This window comes from Bos indicus x Bos taurus, chromosome 19, assembly GCF_003369695.1.
Source record: "Bos indicus x Bos taurus breed Angus x Brahman F1 hybrid chromosome 19, Bos_hybrid_MaternalHap_v2.0, whole genome shotgun sequence".
NCBI lineage: Eukaryota > Metazoa > Chordata > Mammalia > Artiodactyla > Bovidae > Bos > Bos indicus x Bos taurus.
The window spans coordinates 48,232,932-48,260,337 of NC_040094.1; the positions used below are offsets into that span (position 1 = coordinate 48,232,932).

The 27,406-nt window shown below is 45.1% G+C and overlaps 1 protein-coding gene across 3 annotated transcripts in view; it reads right to left on the bottom strand.

Moving 5' to 3' along the window:
- Positions 1-27,406, bottom strand: part of MARCH10 (membrane associated ring-CH-type finger 10) — a 102,823-nt gene that overhangs the window by 64,934 nt on the left and 10,483 nt on the right. For all 3 annotated transcript variants that reach the window (XR_003506838.1, XM_027518400.1, XM_027518399.1), the window contains exon 3: positions 16,235-16,354. Coding sequence is in view for 2 of the 3 variants with exons in the window: in XM_027518400.1 (XP_027374201.1) it covers positions 16,235-16,354 (120 nt within the window). In the remaining variant the exon portion in view is untranslated. The remainder of the gene's footprint in view (positions 1-16,234; positions 16,355-27,406) is intronic.

Below are 27,406 nucleotides of genomic sequence, written 5' to 3' on the forward strand. Positions count from 1 at the left end.
TTGGTTAGTTGCTCAGTTGTGTCTGACTCTTTGTGACCCCCTGGACTGTAGCCCTCCAGGCTCCTCTGTTCATGGGATTTCCCAGGCAAGAATTCTGGAGTGGGTTGCCATTTCCTCCTCCAGAGGATCGTCCTGACCCAGGGATCCAACCCAGATCTCCCACACTGCAGGCAGATTCTTTACCATATGAGCCATCAGGGAAGCCCTGAGAGATTAGGTCATTATTAAACACAGATGGGAAGGCTCTGGTACAGAGGTGGGAGGTGTAGGAATGGAAGGGACTATGGATGGAGTGAGGAGAGAGCTAGGAGGTGGGCTCCTGAGCAGAGGTGGGGAGGTTGATGACTGAATGGCAATGAGGGGAGGGCGGTGCAGTTTTCAGTGGCTTGGGTGCAGACCCAGAGACCATGGATGAGCAGGATTTTGTCAGAGAGGTATGGAAACAAAACAAAGGGCAAGGCAACGTAAAGAGGATCAAACACAGAACACAGTCTGCTTGGGAAGGGAAGTTTACCTAGAGGGGGCAATAAGAGGGCAAAGGGAGAGGAACCAGTGAACCAGAGGTTCCCCGTGGGAAGAAGTGTCACAGTAGAAGTGATTGAGCAGAAGAGCAGGAAGGCTGGTGGTGATCAGTAATTTTTAGAGATGGAGAACTTTTATCTGGTGATGCCGATTAGGATGTGGCATTGGGGAGGGTAGCAGGGAGGGATGGAGGGGGACCTTTAAGATGCTTGGGGAACTGAGGAGGCAGGGTGTGGCTGGATCACCCAGGTAGATGCTGAACTCATCTAGGCCAGGGGTCCCCAACCTCTGGACCACAGACAGGTACCTCCTGTCAGATCAGCAGTGGCATCAGGTTAGAAATAAAGAGCACAATAAACGTGATGTGCTTGAATCATCCCCAAACCATCCCCCGGCCCCTGGTCTGTGGAAAAGTGGTCTTCCACGAAACCGGTCCCTGGTGCCAAAAAGGTTGGAGACTGCTGATCCATGCTTGCGACCAGAGTTCAGGAGATGGGGTGGAGAGGAAGGGAGCCACGCCCGGTCCTCACTGAAGAGGGGAGAGTGGCCAGGAGACAACAAGGATGAAGGCAGGAGGGAATGGTGGAATAAAGAGCACAAGCCCCAGCGGATGGCATGTCCAACAGAGCCAGGGGAGCGGTCGTCTGAGAGCAGCATCAGGGAGCAAGAAGGGTGCCCTCCTGATCCTGAGGAAGGGCTGTGGGGGGATGTGAGCACCACCACGCCCTCCCCCAGGGGGTGCTCTGATGCACATTTCCTGTGCTGCGGGGAAACTGGCCCGCTGACCTGCTCCCCAGGGTGCCTCTCCTTGACTCCAGCTGTCCCTTCCGCCTGTAACCTCTGCCCTACCTTGGCTCCCCACCCCCCACTCCCAGCTCCCCAGTACCTGCCCTAATATCCAACTGAAAATCAGCATCTCCAGGAAGGTTTCCCAGGTTTCCCTTGCCTTCTTATCACACTCATCAGATACTATCTTGATCTGCAGGCATTCATGTGATGTCTTATTTTACCAACACTATGAACTACCCGAGGGCGGGAGCGAGGCAGTTTATTCATCACTATCGCCCCATACCACCCAACACGGTGTCTTGGACACCAGTGATTTATAATTCTGTAAAAAGAAAGCAATGTAACAGTAAAACAAAAGGAGGTTTTATGATGAAATGTGGTAATTACAAATTATACTTAATGTAGGTATGCCTCTGAATAATCACATCTCGCAACTGAAAATTTAAAAAATTTTGATGTCTGAATTTTAATAGGTTTTTAACAAGTTTTTTGGTTTTAAAAAGCAGTGGAATCTTTTTTTTTTTTTAAGTAGGGGATTTTAATAAGAGGTTACAAATGGAAACACACAGCACTACATAAAATGTGAAAAGAGCCACTTTATTATAATCTTCGCTCATGCAATTTCTGAGCTGCTCAGTCCAATTAACACGGGGAACTCTTGGGGTCAGAGGTCAGCAAGGCTCAGTACTGTGGATTTCACTGAGCGGGGATAACCAATTGGTGTTTGTCTGACCTGGCCGCATGGCAGAGTCGTCCTGTGGAAGGATTGACTCTAGGCTATCCTGCTTATCTGTTGAAAAGGCAGGACGATGCTCTGGAAGCAGCTGCAATTTGAACTGACAGTTGCCCCATTTTCCTGCCATGCCCTATTTTAATATTACCTAGTGGAGCTCAGGCAAAGCACAGAAACAAAGAAGAAATGAGGTCCTGCTGGTTTTGCCCAGATGTAGTTATTCGCCTGCACCATTGCTGCTCTGAAAGGTCTGTGGGCCCTGGGTGTGTCCACAGAGGGGCCTGCGCTCCAGGTCTTCCAATTACTCTGTAATCTGATCACAGCCTTAGCATGAAAGGTTCCCTTGGTATCTCTAATTTTCTTGAAGAGATTTCTAGTCGTTCCCATTCTGTTGTTTTCCTCTATTTCTTTGCATTGATCGCTGAGGAAGGCTTTCTTACCTCTTCTTGCTATTCTTTGGAACTAGGTAGCAAGAATCCACAGAAGAACTATACAAAAAAGATCTTCATGACCCAGATAACCATGATGGTGTGATCACTCACCTAGAGCCAGACATCCTGGAATGCAAAGTCAAGTGGGTCCTAGGAAGCATCACTATAAACAAAGCTAGTGGAGGTGATGGAATTCCAGTTGATCTATTTCAAATCCTAAAAGATGATGCTGTGAAAGTGCTGCATTCAATATGCCAGCAAATTTGGAAAACTCAGCCACAGGACTGGGAAAGTTCAATTTTCATTCGAATCCCAAAGAAAGGCAATGCCAAAGAATGTTCAAACTACTGCACAATTGCATTCATCTCACACACTAGCAAAGTAACACTCAAAATTCTCTAAGCCAGGCTTCAACAGTGTGTGAACCATGAACTTCCAGATGTTCAAGCTGGATTTAGAAAAGGCAGAGGAACCAGAGACCAAATTGCCAACTTCTGTTGGATCATCAAAAAAGCAAGAGAGTTCCAGAAAAATGTCTACTTCTGCTTTATTGACTATGCCAAAGCCTTTGACTGTGTGGATCACAACAAACTGTGGAAAATTCTTAAGAGATGGAGATAGCAGACCACCTGACCTACCTCTTGAGAAACCTGTATGCAGGTCAAGAAGCAGCAGTTAGAACTGGACATGGAACAACTGACTGGTTCCAAATAGGAAAAGGAGATTGTCAAGGCTGTATATTGTCACCCTACTTATTTCGCTTATATGCAGAGTACATCGTGCGAAATGCCAGTCTGGATGAAGCACAAGCTGGAATCAAGATTGTTGGGAGAAATATCAGTAACCTCAGATATGCAGATGACACTACCCTGGTGGCAGAAAGCGAGGAAGAACTAAAGAACCTCTTGATGAAAGTGAAAGAGGAGAGTGAAAAAGTTGGTTTAAAACTCATCATTCAGAAAACTAAGATCATGGCATCCAGTCCCATCACTTCATGGCAAACAGATGGGGAAACAGTGGAAACAGTGGCGGACTTTATTTTTTGGCTCTGAAGTCACTGCAGATGGAGACTGCAGCCATCAAATTAAAAGACGCTTGCTCTTCGGGAGAAAAGTTATGACCAACCTAGAAGCTTATTAAAAAGCAGAGACATTACTTTGTCAACAAAGGTCCGTCTAGTCAAAGCTATGGTTTTTCCAGTGGTCATGTATGAATGTGAGAGTTGGACTATGAAGAAAGCTGAGCGCTGAAGAATTGATGCTTTTGAACTGTGGTGTTGGAGAAGACTCTTGAGAGTCCCTTGGACTGCAAGGAGATCCAACCAGTCCATCCTAAAGGAGATCAGTCCTGAATATTCATTGGAAGGACTGATGCTAAAGCTGAAATTCCAATACTTTGGCCCCCTGATGAGAAAAACTGACTCATTTGAAAAGACCCTGATGCTGGGAAAGATTGAAGGCAGGAGGAGAAGGGGAAGACAGAATAAGATGGTTGGATGTCATCACCGACTCAATGGACATGAGTTTGAGTAAGCTCCAGGAGTTGGTGATGGACAGGGAAGCCTGGCGTGCTACAGTCTACTGGGTTGCAAAGAGTCGGAGACAACTGAGTGATTGAACTGAACCGAACTGATCGCAAAGAAAACCTCTGGTTCAGCCTGGTGAGTTACCTGGTGGAATGTTCAGTTACACCAAGATGACCTCTTATAAAATACGAGTGAGTCCTGGGTCAACTTTGGGCTAGTCTGAGTTTCCTCTGTCCACGGAGAACTGCTTGTGTGTTTGTGTGTGTGTGTGTCAGCAGGAAAGAAAGATGCTTTCATCTGAAAAGCCGGCAGTCTGAAGCAATGGTGGGCTCATGTCCAGAGGTCAGCTCCAAAGATTCTGCTCAGTCATGAGTCTGTTTTTTTTTAACTTTTTAATTTTGTATTGGAATATAGCTGATTACCGTTGTGGTAATTTCAAGTGCACAGCAAAGGGACTCAGCCATACACACACTAGTATCCATTCTCCCGCAAGGGGCTTCCCAGGTGGCTCAGCAGTAAAGAATCTGCCTGCCAATGCAGGAGCTTTGGGTTTCATCCCCGGGTTGGGAAGACCCCCTGGAGAAGGGCATGGAAACCCACTCTAGTACTCTTGCCTGGCTAAGCCCATGGACAGAGGAGCCTGGTGGGCCACAGTCCTTCGGGTCACAAAGAGTCAGACACAACTGAGCACACAGAGCGGCAGCAGCACACTCTCCTCCAAACCTCCCTCCTATCCTGGCTGCCCCATAAAACCGAGCAGACTTCCCTGTGCTGAATGGTAGGAGAGAGCTTCTTATGTCTCTGTGTTCTTGCCCACCTGGGATAAAAGGAACCTACCGAGAGCTTTAAAGGTGCCACCCATCCCTTGGTGGTGGGAGAGCCTGGTGAGCCAGGCTCTCTGTAGCTGGTTAGTCTGGTCATCAGCAGTGAGGTTATTTCCAGATGGCTGATGGCAGTTTCAATCTTCAGAGCCAGACTGGCCCTTGTTCACTGCCTGTCTTACCAAACCACCCTCCTCTGGATGATTTCAAGCCAGGCTGGGGATTGCTCACCACCCTGGTAACAGTACTCGCTTTCTTCTCTTGCTCAGGGGAGGAGTCCTGCTCCGGCTGCATCACTATGACTTCAACATGAGCATATTCCTAAAATGGTCTTGCGACTGTCAGTCTTCAAGCATTCATGGAGCGCTTAGCATGTGGTGGGCACTGGAAATGGAGTAACCACCAGGGCCTGCTCCTGAGTGACCCCCAGACTGAGGAGGAGACAGACACGTGTCCTAAGGTGTGCTTGAGCCTGGAGAGTGGTATGGGGACACAGTGAAGGAACGAAAACAAAACCACTGGACCCCCCAGTAGCTGCTCGGAAGCTCTTCCCAAAGGAAGTGCTTGCAGAGTTGAGGGTCAGGCCACCAATGGCCTTGAGGGCCATCAGGGCCATCAAACACTTTGCTAAGGTGTTTGAACTTGATCCTAAGACAATGGGGAACAACTAGAGAACTTTTAAGAAATATATTTATTTATTTGGCTGCACTGGGTCTTAGTAGCGGCACACGGGACCTTTAGTTGCGGCATGTAGGACCTAGTTCCTTGACCAGGGATGGAACCTGGGCCCCCTGCATTGGGAACTCAGAGTCTTAGCCACTGGCCCACCAGGGAAGTCCCCACTAAAGAACTTTTAATAGCAGAGCGACACAATCTAATTTGCTTTTAGAAGGATCATTCTTACTGCTGCCTAGGACACTGGCCAGAAGGGTTGAGGTGAAGGTGAAATGGCCAGGAAAATGGCTCCTACAGTAATCCAGGCAAAAAGAAAAAAGGAAGATAGAGCTGTGTAAACGGAGGCACTGGTGGACAGATCTCAAGACAGAGGAAGGTAAGACTCTCCAGCTCTGGTGTCTGACAGCTGTCAAATGTGAGAAGGAGAGGGCGGAGGAGTCTGAGGATCTCCAGAATTCTCCTGGGCAGAAAGAAGTTCAGGCAAAACAAACTCAAGCGAAGATTCTCACAGGTGTGCACCCGGCAAACCGTGGGCTGCGCATTCCATCACCCTGACGTCCACGTCGGGTTCGAGATGTGGGGCGGAGGTGTGTAGTCACTCAGGGGCACCTTGAGGGCGAGGAATCTGCGCTAGAGTCAAGGGGGCGGTGGAGACAACACCTGGCCAGGTGTTAGGGATGACTCACAGCCTCCCAGGGTGGGGCAGTTGGAACATGTGTGTGTGTGTGTGTGTGTGTGTGTGTGTGTGTGTTGTGTGTGTGTGACCCGCCTCAGCCACACACAGCCCCCAGGCAGGATGGGAGGCCCAGCCCATGGGGAGTCTGGCAACACACAAGAAGAAGTTAGAGAAAATCAAAAGAATGAGTCACAGAACACATATGCCACATGCTAAGCTGGCTGCTTCCGTGACACCACCAAGGGTGTCGGTAGGTTGACACTGACAGATTAATGGGAGAACAAACAACTCCCTGAGAGCCGTTTGAAAGAGGAGAGGCTCAAGGTTTTCACAGGCAGGAGAGGCTGAAGAGAAAGGTAGTGAAAGGAGGCGTGCAAATATACCCAGGTCGGAGGAAAACCCAAACGCAAAGCAAGCCAGCTGACTCATCATCCGAGAGCGAACGTTTGCAAGGAGCTGTCATGGGCAAAGCGCTGTAGTTTGGATTACGCAGGGCTGATTTCTGGGAAACAAAACCCCTTCCTGGCCCATGAGATCTTGTCTTATCTTTTGGACTTGACTGTAATCTGGAGCACTCTCCTAGTGGTTCCGTGGTAAAGAACCTGCCTGCAATGCAGGAGACGCAGGTTTGAACCTTGGATTGGGAAGATCCCCTGGAGAAGGAAATGGGAACCCACTCCAGTGTTTTTGCCTGGAAGTCCCACAGACAGAGGAGCCGGGCAGGCTATAGTCCATGGGGTCAGACACAATTTAGCAACTAAACAACAACATAATCTGGAGCAGTGCTGTTCCACAGGATTTCTGCAACAGTGTTAATGTCCTGTATGGCAGCCCTGGACCACGAGTGGCTACTGAGCCTGGAACTGCATTTACAATTTTATTTTAATTAATTTATATAGCCTCACGTGGCTTATGTCCACTGTATTAAACAGCACAGTTTTATGTTTTTGCTTCCTTCATGTATGAACACACATTCTGACTTTTTAAGCCACTGCAGATTACTCGAAGAGGCTTTACTTTTCATTTCAACCTCTCAAGTTTGTATGGATGATCATGAACAAAACAATTAAAAATGTTTGTGTTGGGGAGCCGCCTCCACACTTGAGTTTCCCTTGCCTTCTGGAAGGTTCAGGTGATCTCGTGGAGGTAAACATCGTGCTGAGCCAGGCCTGGGGCGGAGCCAGCTGTTGCTGGAGTCAGGTTCACCGCCTCCTTCCAGTGTCACGTTGGGTCCTTGTGGCGTGGGATCTAGACATCGAGCTGCTCAGTTGCTGATGCTGGGAGGAGGATAATCCTATTCCTATTAGCAAGGGGTGCTCTTGAAAAACTGAGGGCTGGTCACCTTCTTTGCCGATCCTGTAAACATTGCGTGCGTCCTCAATCCTTGACATTTGTGCTTTTGGAAGTTCCCATCTGGCACGGATGCAGGGTCTTAGAAGATGAGAAGGGTCCACGATGACTTTCTCCATTGAAGGTTCCTGTCACCCAGTCAATTTCACCATTTTCTGTGGGGGGACTGGGGCTCCTGACCCTTCTCTGTGAAGTCTTGAGAGGCTTAGGGTTAATATCCTGGTGTCCCTGTCATCACAGCAGGCTCCTCTGGGCCATCAGTGTCCTGGGGACACTGTTTCCTGTTTATACTGAGAGACTGCTTTGCTTTTTATATATATATATATTTTTTGATGTGGATCATTTAAAAAGTCTTTATTGAATTTGTTACAATATTTTTTCTGTTTTACGGCTTGGCTTTTTGGTGGCAAGAAATGTGGAATCTTAGCTCTGCTCCCAGGGACGGAACCTGCACCCCCTGCATGGAAGCACAGTCTTAGCCACTGGACCACCATGGAAGTCCCTGCTTTGCCCTTTAATCTACTAAATCATCCAAGGTCTCGTTGGTTCTGCGGAGCTGCTGTTTATTTCCCTGTTAAATTCTAATTTGATTAAACAGCTCAGAAGGTTGTAGGTAACTTTGCAAAGGGACTAAAATTAAGTTGCTACATTAGGTTGGCTTTTAGACATGTGGCCTGGGACCAGGCTGAGGGGAAAGAAGGCACTCCAGAAGCCTCAGGAGCTGCTCCTCCATACGTAAGTGTTGGAGCATCATTTGCAGAAATAGCTGGACACCAAGGCAATTTATTATGAATCTAATGTTCGTATGACACTTGAGAGGCTCACTCATTCTTACAGTGATCCCATGAGATAATAGCATAATAATAAGGATCTCCTTGATGGGAAATTGAAGTGCTTAGAAGTAAAGTGCTTTGTCTGAATTTGCACTGTAATGAGGGGCAGAGCTGGCCCTCGATGGTAAGTGTTCTTTGTACTGTGTCACATCACTAACTTAAATGCATTTAGGAGAAGCCACTTTATTTATTTATTTTGGTAATTTTTAAAAATTGAAGTGTAGTTGATTTACAGTGTTGCATTAATTTCGGCTGCACAGCAAAGCGGTTCAGTTATACAGACATTCTTTTTTTATATTCTTTTCCATTATGGTTTATCACAGTATATTGAATAGAGTTCACTGTTTTATACAGCAGGACCTTGTTGCTTATCCATTCTATTTATAATGGCTTACATCTGCTAACCCCGACCTCCCACTCCATCCCTCCCCCAAACCTCTTCCCGCTGGCAACCACAAGTCTGTTCTTTATGTACGTGAGTCTTTTTCTGTTTCATAGATAAATTCATTTGTGTCATATTTTAGATTTCACATATAAATGATATCATATGGTATTTGCCTTTCTCTTTCTGACTTAATTTATTTAGTATAATAGTCTCTAATTGTATCCATGTTGCTGCAAATGGCATTATTTTATTTTGTTAATGGCTGAGTAGTATTCCATCATATATATGTACCACATCATTTTTATCCATTCATCTGTTGATGGATATTTAGGTTATTTCCATACCATGGCTATTGTGAATAGTGCGGCTATGAGCATAGGTGTGCATGTGTATTTTTGAGTTTCAATTTTGTCTGGGTAAATGCCCAGGAGGGGGATTGCTGGATCATATGGTTATTCTATTTTTAGTTTTCTAGGGAACCTCCACAGTGTTTTCTATAGTGGCTACACCAACTTCCATTCCCACCAACAGTGCAGAAGGGGTCCCTTTTCTAGAAGGTGCTGCTTTAAAGACCAGCTCAGCACAGGCTTGCCGAAGATTGCTTTATCTTCGATTTAGACTGAGCACCAAGCCTCAGGAGTAAGGAGGTTGGGCCATAAGGGAAGGGTTACCATGTTAGCTGCGCATTTGGGGATCTGCCCACCCCCCAGGCAGGTGCTTGGAAATGATTTCTTGATACTGTAGCTATTCAGTTCAGTTTAGTTCAGTTGCTCAGTCGTGTCCAACTCTTTGCAACCCCATGAATCGCAGCACGCCAGGCCTCCCTGTCCGTCACCAACTCCCGGAGTTCACTCAAACTCAAGTCCTATAGCTATTACTTAATGGCAAATGCCTCACTTATTCCAGGCCCATCCGCATTGTGATGGCCTGAGACTGAGTTAAGGAATGAACGAGTAATGGAAATTGTAATACAAGTGTCAAAATGAGGTGGTGGCATGCCTTACCTCATGATTGTACAGTTGGAAAAATTCCCATGGATTAAGCCATCCACTCTCACACAACCCACTGAATCAGGGAATGAACTTTCCTTCTCCAATCTGAGGTGAAACCTCCCTTCGAGTTTGCAGCCATAGCCACCTTCACAAGGATATTACTCAGGGGAGTGTTCTCCTAAGGAAGAGGACTTGGATTGGGTTCACGCTATCTCATTGGACTGTATCTTTCTCCTGCCCCTTTCTTTGCTTTTTTCTCTTTTAAAAATATTTGTTACATTCTTTTTCTCTTTCAAAAATATTTGTTATATTCTAATTAAAAAATAATTTTATTTATTTATTTTTGGCTGTGCTGGGTCTTCGTTGCTGCTCGGGCTTTTCTCCAGTTGCGGCGAGCAGGGGCCACTCTTCGTTGCAGTGCACGGGCTTCTCACTGAGGCGGCTTCTCTTCTTGCGGATAACAGGCTCTAGGCACGTGTACTTCTAGCTGCAGCTCCAGGGTCTCTAGAGCTCAGGCTCAATGGCTGTGGCGCACGGGCTTAGTTGCTTTGCGGCATGTGGAATCTTCCTGGATCAGGGATTGAACCTGCATCTCCTGCATTGGCAGGTGGATTCTTTACCACTGAGCCATCAGGGAAGCCAGCTTCATCTGTATTTACAGCCACTCCCCCTGGGCTTGCATGACCGCCTGAGCTCCGCCTCCTGTCAGATCAGCAGCGGCATTAGACTCTCATGGGAGCATGAACCCTACAGTGAAATGCACATTCGGGGATCTAGGTTATGTGGAGAAGGAAATGGCAACCCACTCCAGTATTCTTGCCTAGAGAATCCTGTGGACAGAGGAGCCTGGCGGGCTGCTGTCCATAGGGTCGCACAGAGTTGGACACGACTGAAGCAACTTAGCATGCATGCATGCATTGGAGAAGGAAATGGCAACCCACTCCAGTATTCTTGCCTGGAGAATCCCAGGGACAGAGGAGCCTGGTGGGCTGCCATCTATGGGGTCGCACAGAGTTGGACACGACTGAAGCGACTTAGCAGCAGCAGCAGGAGGTTATACACTCCTGATCAGAATCTAATGCTTGATGGTTTGAGGTGGAGCTGAGGTGGTGATGCTAGCTACTGCTGTAAATACAGATTATTATTAGCAGAGAGGTTTGACTGCACAGAGACCATAGTAAATTTCACCGATTCTGCATTATGGTGAGTTGTATAATTATTTACTATACATCATAATGTAATAATAATAGAAATAAAGTACATAATAAACATAATATGCCTGACTCATCCCCCCAAACCATCCCCTTCCCCTGAGTCCGTGGAAAAATTGTCTTCCACAAAACTGGTCACTGGTGCCAGAAAGCTTGGGGACTGCTAACATAAGGGTTCTCTGGCTTCACTTGTACCAGGCAGAAGTCAAAAGATGGAGTGAGGAGTGATTAGCATTATGAGCACACAAGCCAGATGGCTGTTGAGAAGGATGCCTTGAGTTACATCTCCCCTCACCTTGCCCTGCCTGCACTTTTGATCCAGAGGCAACCCCCTCCAAGATCCTCCAAGGAATGTCTGTAATACAGGGAGTGAAGCAGAGGTGAAATTCACTGTGGAAAACTCGAATTTTGTCACTTTTTTTTTTAACCTTGTAAATCAACCCTTTAATTTTCCTTTAATTAAATACTACTTTGTAGGATAAAATGTTCCCACATTTATTGCCAATCCAATGTTTTGTGATGAATGATTTAGAGAATCTATCTTGGTACTTAGGTCCTTATGTGTGTGTGTGTTCAGTCATGTCCAGCTCTTTGCGACCCCATGGACTGTAGTCTGCCAGGCTCCTCTGTCCGTGGAATTCTCCAGGCAAGGAATACTGGAGTGGGTTGCCATTTCCTTCTTCACATAAGTCCTTAGCTTATTAATAAATAGGGTTATGACTGCCCTCATTATTTATAATATGAATAAATTCAATAAAAATTGATATAACTTTATAGGTTTGTAAGAAATATTAATTGGGTTAACCACTACTATTTTTTCTGCTTTAAAAAAAATACTTTTTATTTTGTATTGGGGTATAGCCGATTAACAAATAATGTGATAGCTTCAGGTGAACAGCAAAGGGACTCAGTTATACATATATATGTATCCATTCCCTTACAAGTTCAGTTCAGTTCAGTTGTTCAGTCGTGTCCGACTCTTTGTGACTCCATGAACCACACCACGCCAGACCTCCCTGTCCATCACCAACTCCCGGAGTCTACCCAAACCCATGTCCATCGAGTTGGTGATGCCATCTAACCATCTCATCCTTTGTCATGCCCTTCTCCTCCCACCTTCAATCTTTCCCAGTATCAGGGTCTTTTCAAATGAGTCAGCTCTTTGCATCAGGTGGCCAAAGTTGGAGTTTCAGCTTCAACATCAGTCCTTCCATGAACACCCAGGACTGATCTCCTTTAGGATGGACTGGTTGGATCTCCTCACAGTCCAAGGGACTCTCAAGAGTCTTCTTCATCACCACAGTTCAAAAGCATCAATTCTCCGGTGCTCAGCTTTCTTTATGGTCCAACTCTCACATCCATACATGACCACTGGAAAAACCATAGCCTTGACTAGACGGACCTTTGTTGGCAAAGTAATGTCTCTGCTTTTGAATATGCTGTCTAGGTTGGTCATAACTTTCCTTCCAAGGAGTAAGCATCTTTTAATTTCATGGCTGCAGTTACCATCTGCAGTGATTTTGGAGCCCAGAAAAATAGTCAGCCACTATTTCCACTGTTTCCCCATCTATTTCCCATGAAGTGATGGGACCAGATGCCATGATCTTCATTTTCTGAATGTTGAGCTTTAAGCCAACATTTTCACTCTCCTCTTTCACTTTCATCAAGAGGCTCTTTAGTTCTTCACTTTCTACCATAAGGGTGGTGTCATCTGCATATCTGAGGTTATTGATATTTCTCCCGGCAATCTTGATTCCAGCTTGTGCTTCCTTCAGCCCAGCGTATCTCATGATGTACTCTGCACATAAGTTAAATAAGTAGGGTGACAATATACAGCCTTGACGTACTCCTTTTCCTATTTGGAACCAGTCTGTTGTTCCATGTCCAGTTCTAAACTCCCCTCCTATTCAGGTGCCACATAAAGTTGAGCAGAGTTCCATGTACTTTACAGTAGGTCCTTGTTGATTATCCATTTTACATGTAGCAGTGTTTTGTCGCTCTTCCTGATAGAGAAGGTGCAGCCTGGAAGGCACTTGTACGACAGTGAAAATTGAAAATGTCAGTTGCGTCTGACTCTTGGCAACCCCATGGACTGTAGCCCATCAGGCTCCTCTGTCTATGAAATTCTCCAAGCAAGAATACTGCAGTGGGTAACCATTGCCTTCTCCAGGAGATCTTCCCAACCCAGGGATAGAACCTGGGTCTCCTGAAATGCAGACAGATTCTTTACTGTCTGAGCCATCAGGGCTGCCCTGGCACTTGTACAATCAATACCCAAGCCCTTGGGACAGCATCATCTGGAAAAAATCGGGAGTATTCAGTCATGTTTTGAGTTCTCTGGCATACCGAGGTGCCGTGACACAAAGCCAACATGAAAAATCCTGTCCTTGGGCTTTAGAAATTGCCAGTTTTATGCATTTCACCACATATTTTTGTCTTTATTTCATAATTACTTTTATATGTACAACTGTGTCCTTTTTTAGATGTGGTCTGAGTGTTTTGCAATGCTGTCTTAAAGCAGCAGTCCCCAATCTTTTTGGCACCAGGGACCAGTTTCGTGGAAGACAATTTTCCCACAAATCGGGGGCGGGGGGATGGTTTCAGGACGATTCAAGCACATTACACTTATTGTGCACTGATTTCTATTATTATTACATCAGCTCCACCTCAGATCATTAGGGATTAGATCCCGGAGGTTGGGGATGCCTGCCTCAAAGAATGAGTAATTTTTACAGCATGAAACTTCAAGTCCTAGAATATCCCAAATGCATGTGTTGCCGTGCAAAATGGCCAAGACTCTGCACGTGAGACTTTGCATGAAAATAGAAGAAGAACCCAGCTGCCTATTTGTTTAGTAATTCCAGTCTAGGAAGATTGCTACATGCTACTGTTTGAAATTACGTTACTTTTTTTTTTTTTTTTTTCATCTGTCCTTGATTTTTGTTTCTAAGTGCAAAACTGGGAGAATTTATCTTAATGCTAAAAATGTGTTGGTCTAGCCAAACTAGATTTAAGTTTTGGATTAATCTCACTCCATAAGTTTAATCAGCACCAGGCATTTTATTTGGTCCTTGACTAACAGGAAAAGATGGTCTTCCCTGGTGGCTCAAGTGGAAATGAATGTGCCCGCCAATGAAGATGTGGGTTTGATCCCAGGTCGGGAAGATCCCCTGGAGTAGAAAATGGCAACCCACACCAGCATTCTTGCCTGGGAAATCCCTTGGACAGAGGAGCATGATGGGCTACCATCCATGGGGTCACAAAAGAGTCAGACACAACTTAATGACTAAACAATAACAACCAGCAGGAAAAGATGCAGGCGGCGTGTTCTTCTCAGAGCTGCCAATATTGTGAGGTAGTTTCTTTCACCTTCGGGCTTCAGGTGGAATGTTTTATTGTGCAATTTTATGTTCCTTAATAGGGAGTATAGGTCTCTCCCAGGGATATATCCATAATCATCAATCACTGATGTTTTTAAGGTGTCCTTTGAACATTAAATAACTGCTATGTGAATGTCCTAGATTAGAGAAGAAATCCCAACAAGAACTTGATTGATATCAGGTATCCAGGATCCATCTCAGGGATCCACACTACTGATAGAAAAGAGAGTCCATCCTCCAGAGTATATTTTAGGCATAAAATATTAAATAAGAATTCATAAAAGGCATATACTCATCTTAAATCAATTCTCCATACTAACAACCGGTATTGAATGCAGCCTGCGGTATTCAGTGCTTACATAGGATAAGTAAAACCTTACACAGATAAGATCTTAAACATGAAATATGATCATACAGCTCAGTGGTTCAGAGCCACCCTCTCAGGGGTCAGACTGCCTGGAAAGGAATCTGTGTGTGTGTGTGTGTGTGTGTGTGTGTGTGTTAGTTGCTCAGTTGTGTCTGACTCTCTGTGACCCCATAGACTAGCTCATCAGGCTCTTCTGTCCATGGAATTCTCCAGGCAAAGATAGTGGAGTGGGTTGCCATTTCCTTTTCCAGGGGAAGAAGGATCTTTCTGACCTGAAGATCTGGGGGATCTTCCTGACTCAGGGGTCAAACCCGGGTCTCCTGCATTGCAGGTGGATTCTTTACTGTTTGAGCCATCAGGGCATACTGGCTGTGAAATCTTAGGTAAACTTCCTTAATTTTTCTAAGGCTCAGTTTTCTCATCTATAAAATGAGGCTATAACATGCAAAAAGATTTATGAGAATTAAATAAATGAATAGGTAAAAGCGCCTAGCATGGTACTGGAACATTGTAATCACTCAAGTGATGGTAACTATTACTACTGTTGTTATCATTTTCATGTTGCTGTTATGTTGGAGTGGTCTAAAGGCTAAGTCGTGTCCGACTCCTTGCAACCCCGTGGACTGTAGCCCACCAGGCTCCTCTGTCTATGTGATTTTCCAGGCAAGAATACTGGAGTGGGTTGCCATTTCCTTCCCCAGGGGATCTTCCCCACCCAGGGATTGGACCTGGGTCTCCTGCTTTGCAGGCAGATTCCTGATCTTATTTTATTTATTTATATTTATTTTTGGCTGCACTGGGTCTTTGTCGCAGTACACAGGCTTCTCACTGCGGTGGCTTCTCTTGTGGCCGTAAGCTCTGGGTGCTCAGGCTTCAGGAGTTGCAGCACGAGGGCTGGGGGTTCTGGCACGCAGGTTTTGTTGCCCCGAGGCATGTGGAGTCTTCCCACACCAGGGATCGAACCCGTATCCCCTGCTTTGGCAAGTGGATTCTTTACCACTGGACCACCAGGAAAGTTCCTATATTGGTCTCATTATTTATTAGTATCATCCAGACAAAAATACTTGAACAATTTCTAGTTATTACATGATGCAATTATTACTGCATTTTACTCTATTTGAAATAAAATCTATACTAAGCAATGCAATGGGTAAGATCATAAGCCTGCATATATATGTCTCTATATAGACAGATCAAGTAGGCATAGCTATAGATATATAGATATAGTATGATACTGCACTTTAGAAGGCCCAGTGCTTCCAACTCTTAAACAGTCGCAGCATTTCTGATTTGGATGGTACCTCTCCACTGGACCCTTTATGTATAGGAAAGAAGAGTGAGACTCAACAGGGTAAAGAGGGAGGGTCACACAGCAGAGGAGGAGCAGGCATGGTGGGGGTGGTAGCCAGGATGAGAGTTTCTCCCGCTGTCTCTCCCCGCCCTGCCCTTTGAAATTCTTAAACATCATGCACACAGACACACATACACAGACACACACACACACCCTCTGCAGCAAAAAAAGTGTCTCCCAGAGTTCGAAGTACCTGTTTGGAAGATGACCCGCTTGAAAACCGGGATCTCTCAAAATTTGTCTCTTGCCCCCAAAATTGATCTCGTTTCTTCTCATTTGGGTCTCTTTTGTATTCCTGTCGTCTTAGACAAGCCTGCAGAATAACAACAAAAATGTTTCTTTGGCTTAGGTCTACAACTGGCTCTGATAACCTTATGCTTGGAATTCCTATTATGAGGAACATGCAATACAGACGTCCATATCTAAGTGTTCACCAATACCTCTTATCAGGTGTAAAGATACCCAGGCATCATTTCCTCCTCTCTTTGCCCCAAATGCCAGGTCAAGAATATTAGCTGCTGCCTTAACAAATTCAAACAACAGAGGCATTTTGTCAAGTACTTACCCCAAAGCTGCCTTTTAGAGCTGCCTTCTAGCTCTTTCTAGTACACTGTATTTACTTCTCTTTCTGTTCTCAGCCTCCCTTTTTTAAAAAACTGAAGTATGGTTAATTTACAACAGTGTGTTAGTTTCAGGTATACAGCAAAGTGATTCAGGTATACACACACACACACACACACACACACACACACATATTCTTTAGATTCTTTTCCATTATAGGTTATTACAAGATATTGAATATGGTTCCCTGTGCTATACAACAGGTCCTTGTTGTTTATTTTACATATAGTAGTGTGTATCTGTTGAAGAAGGCAATGGCACCCCACTCCAGTACTCTTGCCTGGAAAATCCCACGGACGGAGGAGCCTGGTAGGCTGCAGTCCATGGGGTCACTAAGAGTCGGACACGGCTGAGCGACTTCACTTTCACTCTTCACTTTCATGCACTGGAGAAGGAAATGGCAACCCGCTCCAGTGTTCTTGCCTGGAGAATCCCAGGGACAGGGGAGCGTGGTGAGCTGCCGTCTATGGGGTCGCACAGAGTCGGACACGACTGAAGCGACTTAGCAGCAGTAGCAGCAGCAGTGTGTATCTGTTAATCCCCAAACTCCTAATTTATCCCTCCCCTCGTTCTTATTCTCTTCATTCTCCTCATGCTCACCTCCATTGCTCTATATCCCCTTGGGTCAGATTCCAAGTTACAGGGTAAGAATTCTGTAGATTTCCAGCTACAGGGTAAGAATTTTCACACATGAGAACTTTAGCACATCGCTGTTCCTTCCACTTGGAATACCTTTCACAGCACGCTCTCTTGGCAAACCCTGCTTATCTGCTAAGAACCAGCTCACAGGGTATCTCATCCCTGTAGTTTCTACCCTGACTCAGGGTATATTCTTCCCCAGCCCTATTAATTGCTCCTGTATACATACGTGACTTGAATTATGCAACTTTTCCACTATTGTATTTAGTTGTTTTATTTTTTGAGCCTGTTTCTACTGCTGATCAGCAAGAAATCCTGAGGGTAAAGACCATGTCTTTTGAATCCTCCAGCATCTAGCACTTAATGTTAGCTAAATTTCCTTTTTGTTTTGGAGGGAACTATCTATTCCCAAATGCAAAAATAAATAAAACAACCAAAGAATTGTTCCATTTTTAAAAACAAAATTTAGTACCAAAATATTTCTCTTCCAGTATTAGGACTGAACAAAACCCAAGGCCATTGTGTTCTATGGGCATGTCAATGGATTTTTTGTGTTTTTTTGAGATATAGTTGATGTACAATGCTGTGTTAGTTTCAGTGTACAACAGAGTAATTCAGATATATGAATCACTTTTTTCAGATTCTTTTCCCATACAGGTTATTACAAAATCCTGAGTATAGGTCCCTGTATATAGTAGGTACTTGTTGATTATCTATTTTATATGTAGTAGTGTGTATATCGGAGAAGGCAATACTCCACTCCAGTACTCTTGCCTGGAAAATCCCATGGACGGAGGAGCCTAGTAGGCTGCAGTCCATGGGGTCGCTAAGAGTCGGACATGACTGAGCGACTTCACTTTCACTTTTCACTTTCATGCGCTGGAGAAGGAAATGGCAACCCACTCCAGTGTTCTTGCCTGGAGAATCCCAGGGATGGCGGAGCCTGGTGGACTGCCGTCTATGGGATCACACAGAGTTGGACACGACTGAAGTGACTTATTAGCAGCAGCAGTGTGTATATATTAATTCCAACTCCTAATTTATCCCTCCCTCGCTTCCCCTTTGGTAGCCATAAATTTGCTTTCTATGTCTGTGGATCTATTTCTGTTATGTATATAAGTTCATTTGTGTCTTTTTTTTTAAGATTCTACACATGAGCGATGTTCATAAGATATTTATCTTTATCTGGCTTTTCAATTTTTATTTATTTTTGCATAGTGCTTTTGGTGTATCTAAGGCCACTTTTCATAACCCAAGGAAACAAAGGCTTTCTCCTATTTTTTTCCTAAAAGTTTTATAGTTTTACATACAGATCTATAATCTGTTTGGAATTAACTTTATATATGACATGAAGGGCTTCCCTAGTGGCTCAGTTGGTAAAGAATCTGCTTTCAGCCCAGGAGACTGCGTTTAATCCCTGGGTCTGGAAGATCCCCTGGACAAGAAAATGGCAACCCACTCCAGTATTCTTGCCTGGAAAATCCTATGGACAGAGGAACCTGGCGGGCTACAGTCTGTGGGGTTGCAAGAGTGAGACAAAATTTAGTGCTAAACCACCACCATGATGTGAAATATGCATGCTAAGTGACTTCAGTCGTGTCTGACTCTTTTCAATCCTATGGACTGTAGCCCACTAGGCTTCTCTATCCATGGGATTCTCCAGGCAAGAATACTAGAGTGGGTTGCCGTGCCCTTCTCCAGGGGACCTTCTGCAACTCAGGGATGGAACCTGCATCTCCTGCATTGGCAGGTGGGTTCTTTACCAGTAGTGCCACCTGGGAAGCCCTATATGAAGTATGGACCCCGATTTATTTCTCTTCTCTTCTCATCTCTTCCTCCTTCCCTTCCTCCCTTTGTACATGGTTTCCCTTCCAATTGTTTCATCATCACTTTTTAAAAATAATTTTACTTATTTATTTTTGGTTGTGCTGGGTCTTGGTTGCTGTGCTGGCTTTCTCTAGTTGCAGCGAGCGGGGACACTCTCTAGTTGTGGTGTGCAGGCTTCTCATTGCAGTGGCTTCTATTGTTGCAGAGCATGGGCTCCAGGGCTCGAGGGTTCCTGGGCTCTGGAGCACAGGCTCAACAGTTGTGGTGTACTGTTTTAGCTGCTCCATGGCACGTGGCATCTTCCCTGATCAGGGATCAAACCCATGTCCCCTGTACTGGCAGGTGGATTCTTTACCATTGAGCTGCCAGGGAAGCCCTCAACTGACATTTTAAATACTGCAAAATAGCAAAACTTCTTGCAGAATTTCTATAGGTCCAATAACTGAACTCACCTTTGTCCTGCCAGAGCCGAATTATCCACTGCTATAGTAAAGAAATGCAGCATAAAGACAATCTTATTTCTAAATGAGGCTTGACATCTCCCTTTTCCTGCCTGGGTAAAGAAAGGAAAGATTCCTTCCACATCTTTTTCCCTCTGTTAGAAAATGCATCTCCTTCCTTGAAGGACTTGTCAGAATTTCATGGCCAAGGGGAAAGCCAGTATTCTGCCACAAGGTTAAGAGTAGAAATGACCTGATATTAACAAAACATTTACCACTTGGACTTGGGAACAGAGAATCAGTTACACTGTGCTTCACAACTGATTGGCAGGTGAAGCACTGGTTTCAGAGTTCATCTACAGCGGCCAGGTGGCACCTGCAGCAAGGTGAATCCTGGATACTTATGAGAAAGGTATCATTTTACCCCGCCTTGCTTGGAAAGGGAGAACACTCCAAAATGGAGGAATTTTTCCCCTTGTTTTTGTTCAATCTCCAAGTTGTGTCCAACTGTTTGCGACCCCATGAACTACAGCACGCCAGGCTTCCCTGTCCTTCACTATCTCTAAGAGTATGCTCAAACTCTTGTCCATTGAGTTGGTGATACCATCCAAACATCTCATCCTCTGTCTCCCCTTCTCCTCCTGCCCTCAATCTTTCCCAGCATCAAGGTCTCTTCCAGTGAGTTGGCTCTTTGCATCATGTGGCCAAAATATTGGAGCTTCAGCATCAGTTCTTTTCAGTGAATATTCAGAGTTGATTTCCTTTTGGATTGACTGATTTGATCCCCTTGTTGTCCAAGGGACTCTCAAGAGTCTTCTCCAGCACCATAGTTCAAAAGCATCAACTCTTCAGCACTCAGCCTTCTTTACGGTCCAACTCTCACATCCATACATGACTACTGGAAAAACCATAGCTTTGACTATTTGGACCTTTGTCGGCAAAGTGATGCCTCTGCTTTTTAATACACTGTCTAGGTTTGTCATAGCTTTTCTTCCAAGGAGCAAGCATCTTTTAATTTTGTGGATGCAGGCACCATCTGCAGTGATTTTGGAGCCCAAGAATATAAAATCTGTCACTGTTTCCACTATTTCCCCATCTATTTGCCATGAAGTGATGGGACTGGGTGCCATGATCTTAGTTTTCTGAATGTTGTGTTTGAAGCCAGGCTTTTTACTTTCCTCTTTCACCCTCATCAAAAGGCTCTTTAGTTCCTCTTTACTTTCTGCCGTTAGAATGGTATTTTCTGCTTATCTAAGGTTGTTGATATTTCTCTCAGCAATCTTGATTTCAGCCCTTGGTTTGTTATTTTCAAAAATGATGCCATATATTCAATAAATAGCTAAGCCTTTTAAATAATTCTGGACAGTGTTTGTTTTAATAAATAATTTAAATAAGAACACCACCACCCCCAATACTGAATAGTAACTATAATAAGTTAAACAGACACCAAATGATAGAATAAACCAAGCTAAAACTAAAAAGAGTCAGCTGGAGAGGTCAGTAAAGTCCAACTAAATATGGGCCTCTTTTTCCCTATTTCTTTACGATGAGTGGTGGAGCTCCTGTTGGGGGCAGGGGAGCCCCAGCCTGTAGTATTGTTTCCTGGAGCCTCAGAGGTCTCTGTTACCCTAAAGGCTGGGGAAGGAAATGCTGATGGGCTGAAAGTGGAGGAGCCCGTATTAGCAACTGCATGCAGGACCGAGGCAGATTTTGTGGGATGAACAGAATTCTTGTGGGCTGAGTGTTTTTTGAAACTTCTCTCCAAGAATGCCTGCGACTTAAACATTTCTTTACTAAAAGGGGAGGAGGAATAGAATGATTTGCAATGTTGAGAAAAAAATGTTTTTCCCCTCTAGTTCTCCCCCTCCCTCCACCTTCTCTCATAGAGGAGCAGAAGAAACCAGTGGCAAGGTAGGTACTTTCTAATTTTAATCTTGAAACAGCCAAGCAATCTTTCCATGTAAATCAAACACTAGTCCTCTCCAAGTTACAGTTTTGCTGAGAAGGGGACATGGGGACAGAGCTAAGTTTGGACTTCCAGTCCTAGAAACAGCAAGAATCTGGCCATACCCCCCAGCCCTACCCAGGGACCAGTTTTCTTGTCATTTGTACATGTGAATGATCTTTTGTTGTTGTTTTCTGATGTTGATGCGGTTTCTGCTTGGAGGGTCCTGAAGGGATAGGGGCTGAGGAGTGTGAAATCCCCAGGATGGGGAGAAGGAAAAGATTTGTAATTCATCGTCACCAGGGGCTCCCCTTATCCTGGGACTTTATTTCTCTTTCAGTTTCATGTGTCTGGAGCTAGAGTGCTATAAATAAGTTTCTGTTCTTGTGGCAAGAACTGGCTGAGTCTTGAAGTGGAGGCTCCAGGTAACGCCTTGTTTCTTCTTTCTGGGGAGAATCGGGGCTTCTTCCTTCGCTCTTCTTTGGTGTCGCACCCGCTGGACCCCCAAACCCATCCTTCTGACTGTAACACGTGCTCAGGTTGCCTTCTGTGCAGAAGGTACCACTGTGGGGCTGGAAAACAAACGTGCCTGTGTGCCTGTGGGGGACGATGTGGGCTTTGTGATTCACTGTAACTCAGTATTGGTAAACACAACGGGACCCAGCTCTGCCACTTTCTAGCACTGTGACCTTGGGCAAGCTCCATAGATTCTTGCTTCTCTCATCTTTGGGATGGAGGTGTCTCTGTGCTGCAAGACTGCAGGGAGAGCCTGAGGGACTGTTGGTAAGTTGCTTAGCAAGCAGAGTGATTGGCTCGCTGTAGCATTCAGTAAAACTTAGCATCATCACCATCTACCACCACCACCACCATCATCGTCACCACTACCATCTTCATCGTAGTCTTAATCAACTTCTAATTGTTTCCAATCCCACGTCTGGGTGTACTCCTTTTTTCTAAAGTCTGCTCTTGCCAAATAATGTGACTCCAATCTTGGCTGTGGAAGAAGAAAGACTCTTCTTGCAGACCTGACGTTCATCCTTGTTTATCTGCCCCAGAAGCAGAGGTCGGCTTGCTAAGCCCACCCATCCCCTCAGCAGCCAACTGAGGAACTCCCACTCCCAGTCATGCAGGCTACCTCTGTAAACCACTTGCTTCAGAATTACAGCTTTCTGAACCCACAGGGATGCTCAAAGTTTCTTTTGTCCCTTTTATTACCAGCCCCTTACCAGCCCCATTCTTCTAGTCATCATCTGGGCTCCTGGTACCTTAAGAAGCCACACACCCCAGGAACTCTTCCAGCTTCACGGTTCTGGTCTAAAAAGCATTGTAATGATGACCCAACTCTACATCTTCATCAGCAAGGTTATTGTTACTCGAACCCCACAAGCATTTTGAGAAGCAGGACTTACTTCGGCCTTCAGTTGCTTTTAATTGTTCTTATGATCCATCACGGGCTACCCTGGTGGCTCAGTGGTAAAGAATCTGCCTGCCAATGCAGGAGACTCCGGTTTGATCCCTGGGTTGGGAAGATGCCCTGGAGAAGGGGATGGCTACCCACTTCAGTATTCTTGCCTGGAGAATCCCATGGCCAGAGGAGTCTGGTGGGCTATAGTCCATGGGGTCACAGAGTCAGACACGACTGAGTGACTCCATAACAACAATGATCCAACATGCCTAACTCAGAGTTTGGGCTTTTAATTATCACTGGGGACATTATCAAAGTTCATCAGTTTTAAGAGGTTGAGAAATCAAAGGTATAAAAAACAGTTTGATATGCTATTCCCCTCCAGTGAGTTTTTTTGTTTGTTCTATGAAGAGTAGAGGAATGCACATGTCACATATCCCTCCCCGTGACTCCTGCAGGAGAAAAAGTTGAATTATCTCTGTTCCCTCAACCCCCCGAGTGGATAGTCCCCAGACTCGTGCCACCTGGTGCAGTGACCCATCACATCCTTAAACAAGTTTATATCATCATATTAGGTTTTGATCTGTACTTGAAAGAATCCGAATGAAAAATAAGCAACATGAAGTGAAACCCATTTGAACCCATTTGATAGAGTCTAGAAAATCATCCTGAAATGCCAGGTGTAATCTTTCTTTTTAGCTTTCAGTGGATGTTAACGGCTAAATTTTGCCACAAGCTACATAAACACATTTGACCAAAAGAAGGGGAAATAAAAAGCTAAACAGCATGAACACCCTTGAAGAAACAGAGCCAAATTCTGAGATGGTGTATAATTACGTACTAGCTACCAGATTCTGAAATAGCATGTAATATGCCAAATAGATGTTTATTTCCTCTTGGTTTTTCAAAAGTGTCCCACCCAACCACTGAGAGGCACAGCATCAGAATAACTCAGGGTGGGTTTACCCTTCCTCTCCTGCTGCTAGCAGACAGACCTGTAAAGGCACTGCTAATTTGGTGCATACCAGCCTGAAGAGTATTTTAGGCAGTTGCAGGAATAGTGTGTATAGCAGGTTTCTAAGGGCTTCAATTTGAGCCAGTTCATTAAAGGCAAGTCCAGCACAGGAAGGCGTATGTGGCAAAGGTCTATGATTTGGGAGTCACATCTGGTTATTAGGCCTTACACTATTGTACACCCTGAAATGGGGAGTCCCTTGCACATCACTGGGGTCCGAGTAAAAGCTGGGGTTTCCACAAGTAACTGGCCAAGCTCACTGATGCCCCAGGGTTTCAGTATCTACCCAGTGCAAAGTCTATCTTAGTAAATTATCTAAATACACACAGGTTGTATATGGACCAAGTTATTGAGGGGGTCATTAAACTCATGCAACTGATTTTTTTTTTTCCATGTGGACCATTTTTAAAGTCTTTATTGAATTTGTTACAGTATTGCTTCTGTTTTATGTTGTGTGTGTGTGTGTGTGTTTAAGAGGTTTTTTTTTTTTTTTTTTGCCTGCAAGGCATGTAGGATCTTAGCTCCTCGACCAAGAATTGAATCCGCAGCCCCTCTGTTGGAAGGCGAAGTCTTGACCACTGGACCACCAGGGAAGTCCCATGCAACTGATTCTTAAATCCCTACTTTAAATCTTTTCTGGAAGAAGGCGAGGGACAGAGTCAATAATATAACTCATCACTATTCCCATCAAAGTAGTTTCTGTGGGTTGCTATATACTTAATTCGACAATCCTCAGAACATATTAAGGACAATCAAATTTATTTTTGTAGACCTTGTGGTGAGTGGTTTTGAAAATGCTCAATGAAGGTGGATTTGACTTTGAAGATTAGTTACAAGTCAGCTGGACCTGTGTCTGATAAACATCGTTGGTGGTCAAGTTCGCTAATGCTGGCTTTCATCAATGACAAGGCATTCAATTCAACATAGGAAAGTGACTCTGTCCTTCCCTGAAGAAGTTGTGGTCCAGTTTGATAGAAAGACATACAAAAGACAATTCCAATACAATTTCATCAACAATGAAAAAGAGGTATGAAAAGGGTGCTTTGGTATTGGAGTGATAGAAATGTTCTAAAACCAGATGATGGTGATGATAGCAAACTGGGTAAATTTAAACTTAAAACAGGTGAATTTTATGATATGTAAATTACACTTAAATAAGGTTTTGCTTTGTTTTGAAGAGGGTGCTATGGGAATAGAGAGGGTCCCATGGGAATACAGAGGGCCCCTCTAGTTCTAAGTTAAAACTATGGTCTTCACCACTCTTGCTGAGAGAATAAGGACCAGGGAAGGGAGGTTAGAGAAGTGGTGGAGGATTGGGCTGTTCTTGTTGTGGTTCTTGGGTTTGGGACCTGCCTCTGTGTGAGGGGAAAACGATGGAATTGCATACTCAGTTCTCATTTTCCATACATTTCAATCTGGAAGGTGGCAAGGCTGCAGGCAGGGAGACCAGATATGAGGATATTTTAATAAACTTGGAGATAAACCATGGAGGTTGGAACCAGGGCAATGGCCACAGGATGAGAAGGGAGGCACAAGTTCATGAGCTTTTAGGTAAACTCAGCAGGACTTGGTAACTGGCAGGGGTGGGGGTGGGGGGATTGTGCGTGGTGACAAAGAGAAAGGAGTCAGGGAAGGCTTGGGCCACCATCTTCAGAGAGGGGGTGCACAAGAGGATGATCGGGGATGGACCATGCAGAATCCACCATGGACGTGCTGAATTCAGTGTGCCTTTCCAACTCCTAGATGGAACCATCCAGCAAGCAAGTGTGTATGGGATTCTGACACTTTGAGAAGACTCAGGATTACAGATCATGAGTGTCTGACTCTTTTTGCAACCCCATGGACTGTAGCCCTCCAGGCTCCTCTGTCCATGGGATTTCCCAGGCAAGAATTCTGGAGTGGGTTGCCATTTCCTTCTCTAGGAGGATTTCCCGACCCAGGGATTGACCCCATGTCTCCTCCATTAGCAGGCAGGTTCTTTACCACTGAGCCACCTGGGAAGCCCCATCAGTGTATGAGTGGTAGTTAAACACATAGGAAGGGTTGAGATGGGCCATAGAACCTGTGAATTAGGAGAAAACTGGGCTGATGGAAACCTAGGGGAATTAACACGTGATGGGTAGAGCGAGGAATGTGAGTGAAACAGGAGGAAAACCAGGAGAACGTGACGTCAGGAAGCCAGAGAAGTAATGTTTCAAGAAAGAAAGAGTAATGGCCCCAAATGCAGATAAAGCTTCAGAAAACAAAGAGTTAAAAGTTATCTTAGGAGACTAACAGGCCAGTAGGTAATGGGATGCACTCGAGGGAGCAGGGAGTGGAGACAAAAGTCTAGCTGACTGTTTGGGGACATATGGAGACTAGAAAGTGCCGGGGTTGCGGCTAGAAAAGATCTCATGGTCCACAGACAGCTTTGTTCTTTTGTTCTCAGTGTGAGAGAGTTGAACGTGTTTGTGGGCTGAGACAGTAAGAAGAGAAGGAATTCCAAGGATGCAGATGAGAGGTCCACGGATGGAGAGGGGCTGGGAACACAGGGGCGTGGACCAAGCTCTCAGGTCCGGCCCCAGCAGTGAGAGTGTCCTTCTCCCCTTGAGCCTTGAGGGCTAGACAGGCATGCATCCCGGAATGGAAGGGGAAGAGCTGAGTGGGGTCCCACCTGTCGGCCTCAAGTTCTTTGGTTTCGTGTGTGTGCAAAACAGGGAGAGATGGTCCTTGTTGAAAGTACAGGAATGGGAGGTTTGAAAAAAATAAAGTTTAAACCGTGATAATGGAGGGAACTGATGGACAGAGAAAATATTGGAGTTATCCTTCATCCCTCTTTCCCTCACTCTTCCTCCCTATCAGCAAGATGTCTGTGCGGCTTCTGTTGATATTTCCTGGGTCAGGCTGCTTCTCACCACCCCCACTGTCACCATGCTGGTCTCGCCTAAATTTTTATCAGTTTCCTTACAAGTTTCTCTGCAGCTTCTCTTGCCCTTTTCAGTCCTTTTCCCACACAACAGCCAGAGTGATCTTTTTTTTTTTTTTCCCCCTAAATTCATTTATTTCTGGCTGCTCTGGGTCTTCATTGCTGCGCACAAGCTTTCTCTAGTTGCGGCGAGTGGGGAGGTTCTCTCTAGTTGTGATGTGCAGGCTTTTCGTTGCAGTGTGTTCTTTTGTTGTGAAACACAGACTCTAGGCACGTGGGCTCAGTAATTGTGGCTCACGGGCTCCAGAACGCAAGCTTGACAGCTGTGGTGCCTGGGCTCAGTTACCCTGAGGCACGTGGGATCCTCCCACACCAGGGATGAAACTGGTGTCTCCTGCATTGCAAGGCAGATTCTTAACCACTGGACCATCAGGGAAGCCCCTGAAGTGATCTTTTTAAAAAGGTAAATCAGGTCATACCACTCTCCTGCTTTAAATTGTTTAATAATTCTCACTGGGATAAGAGTAAGCGCCAAAGACCAAGCTTTGCCCTGAGAGACTCGATGTGA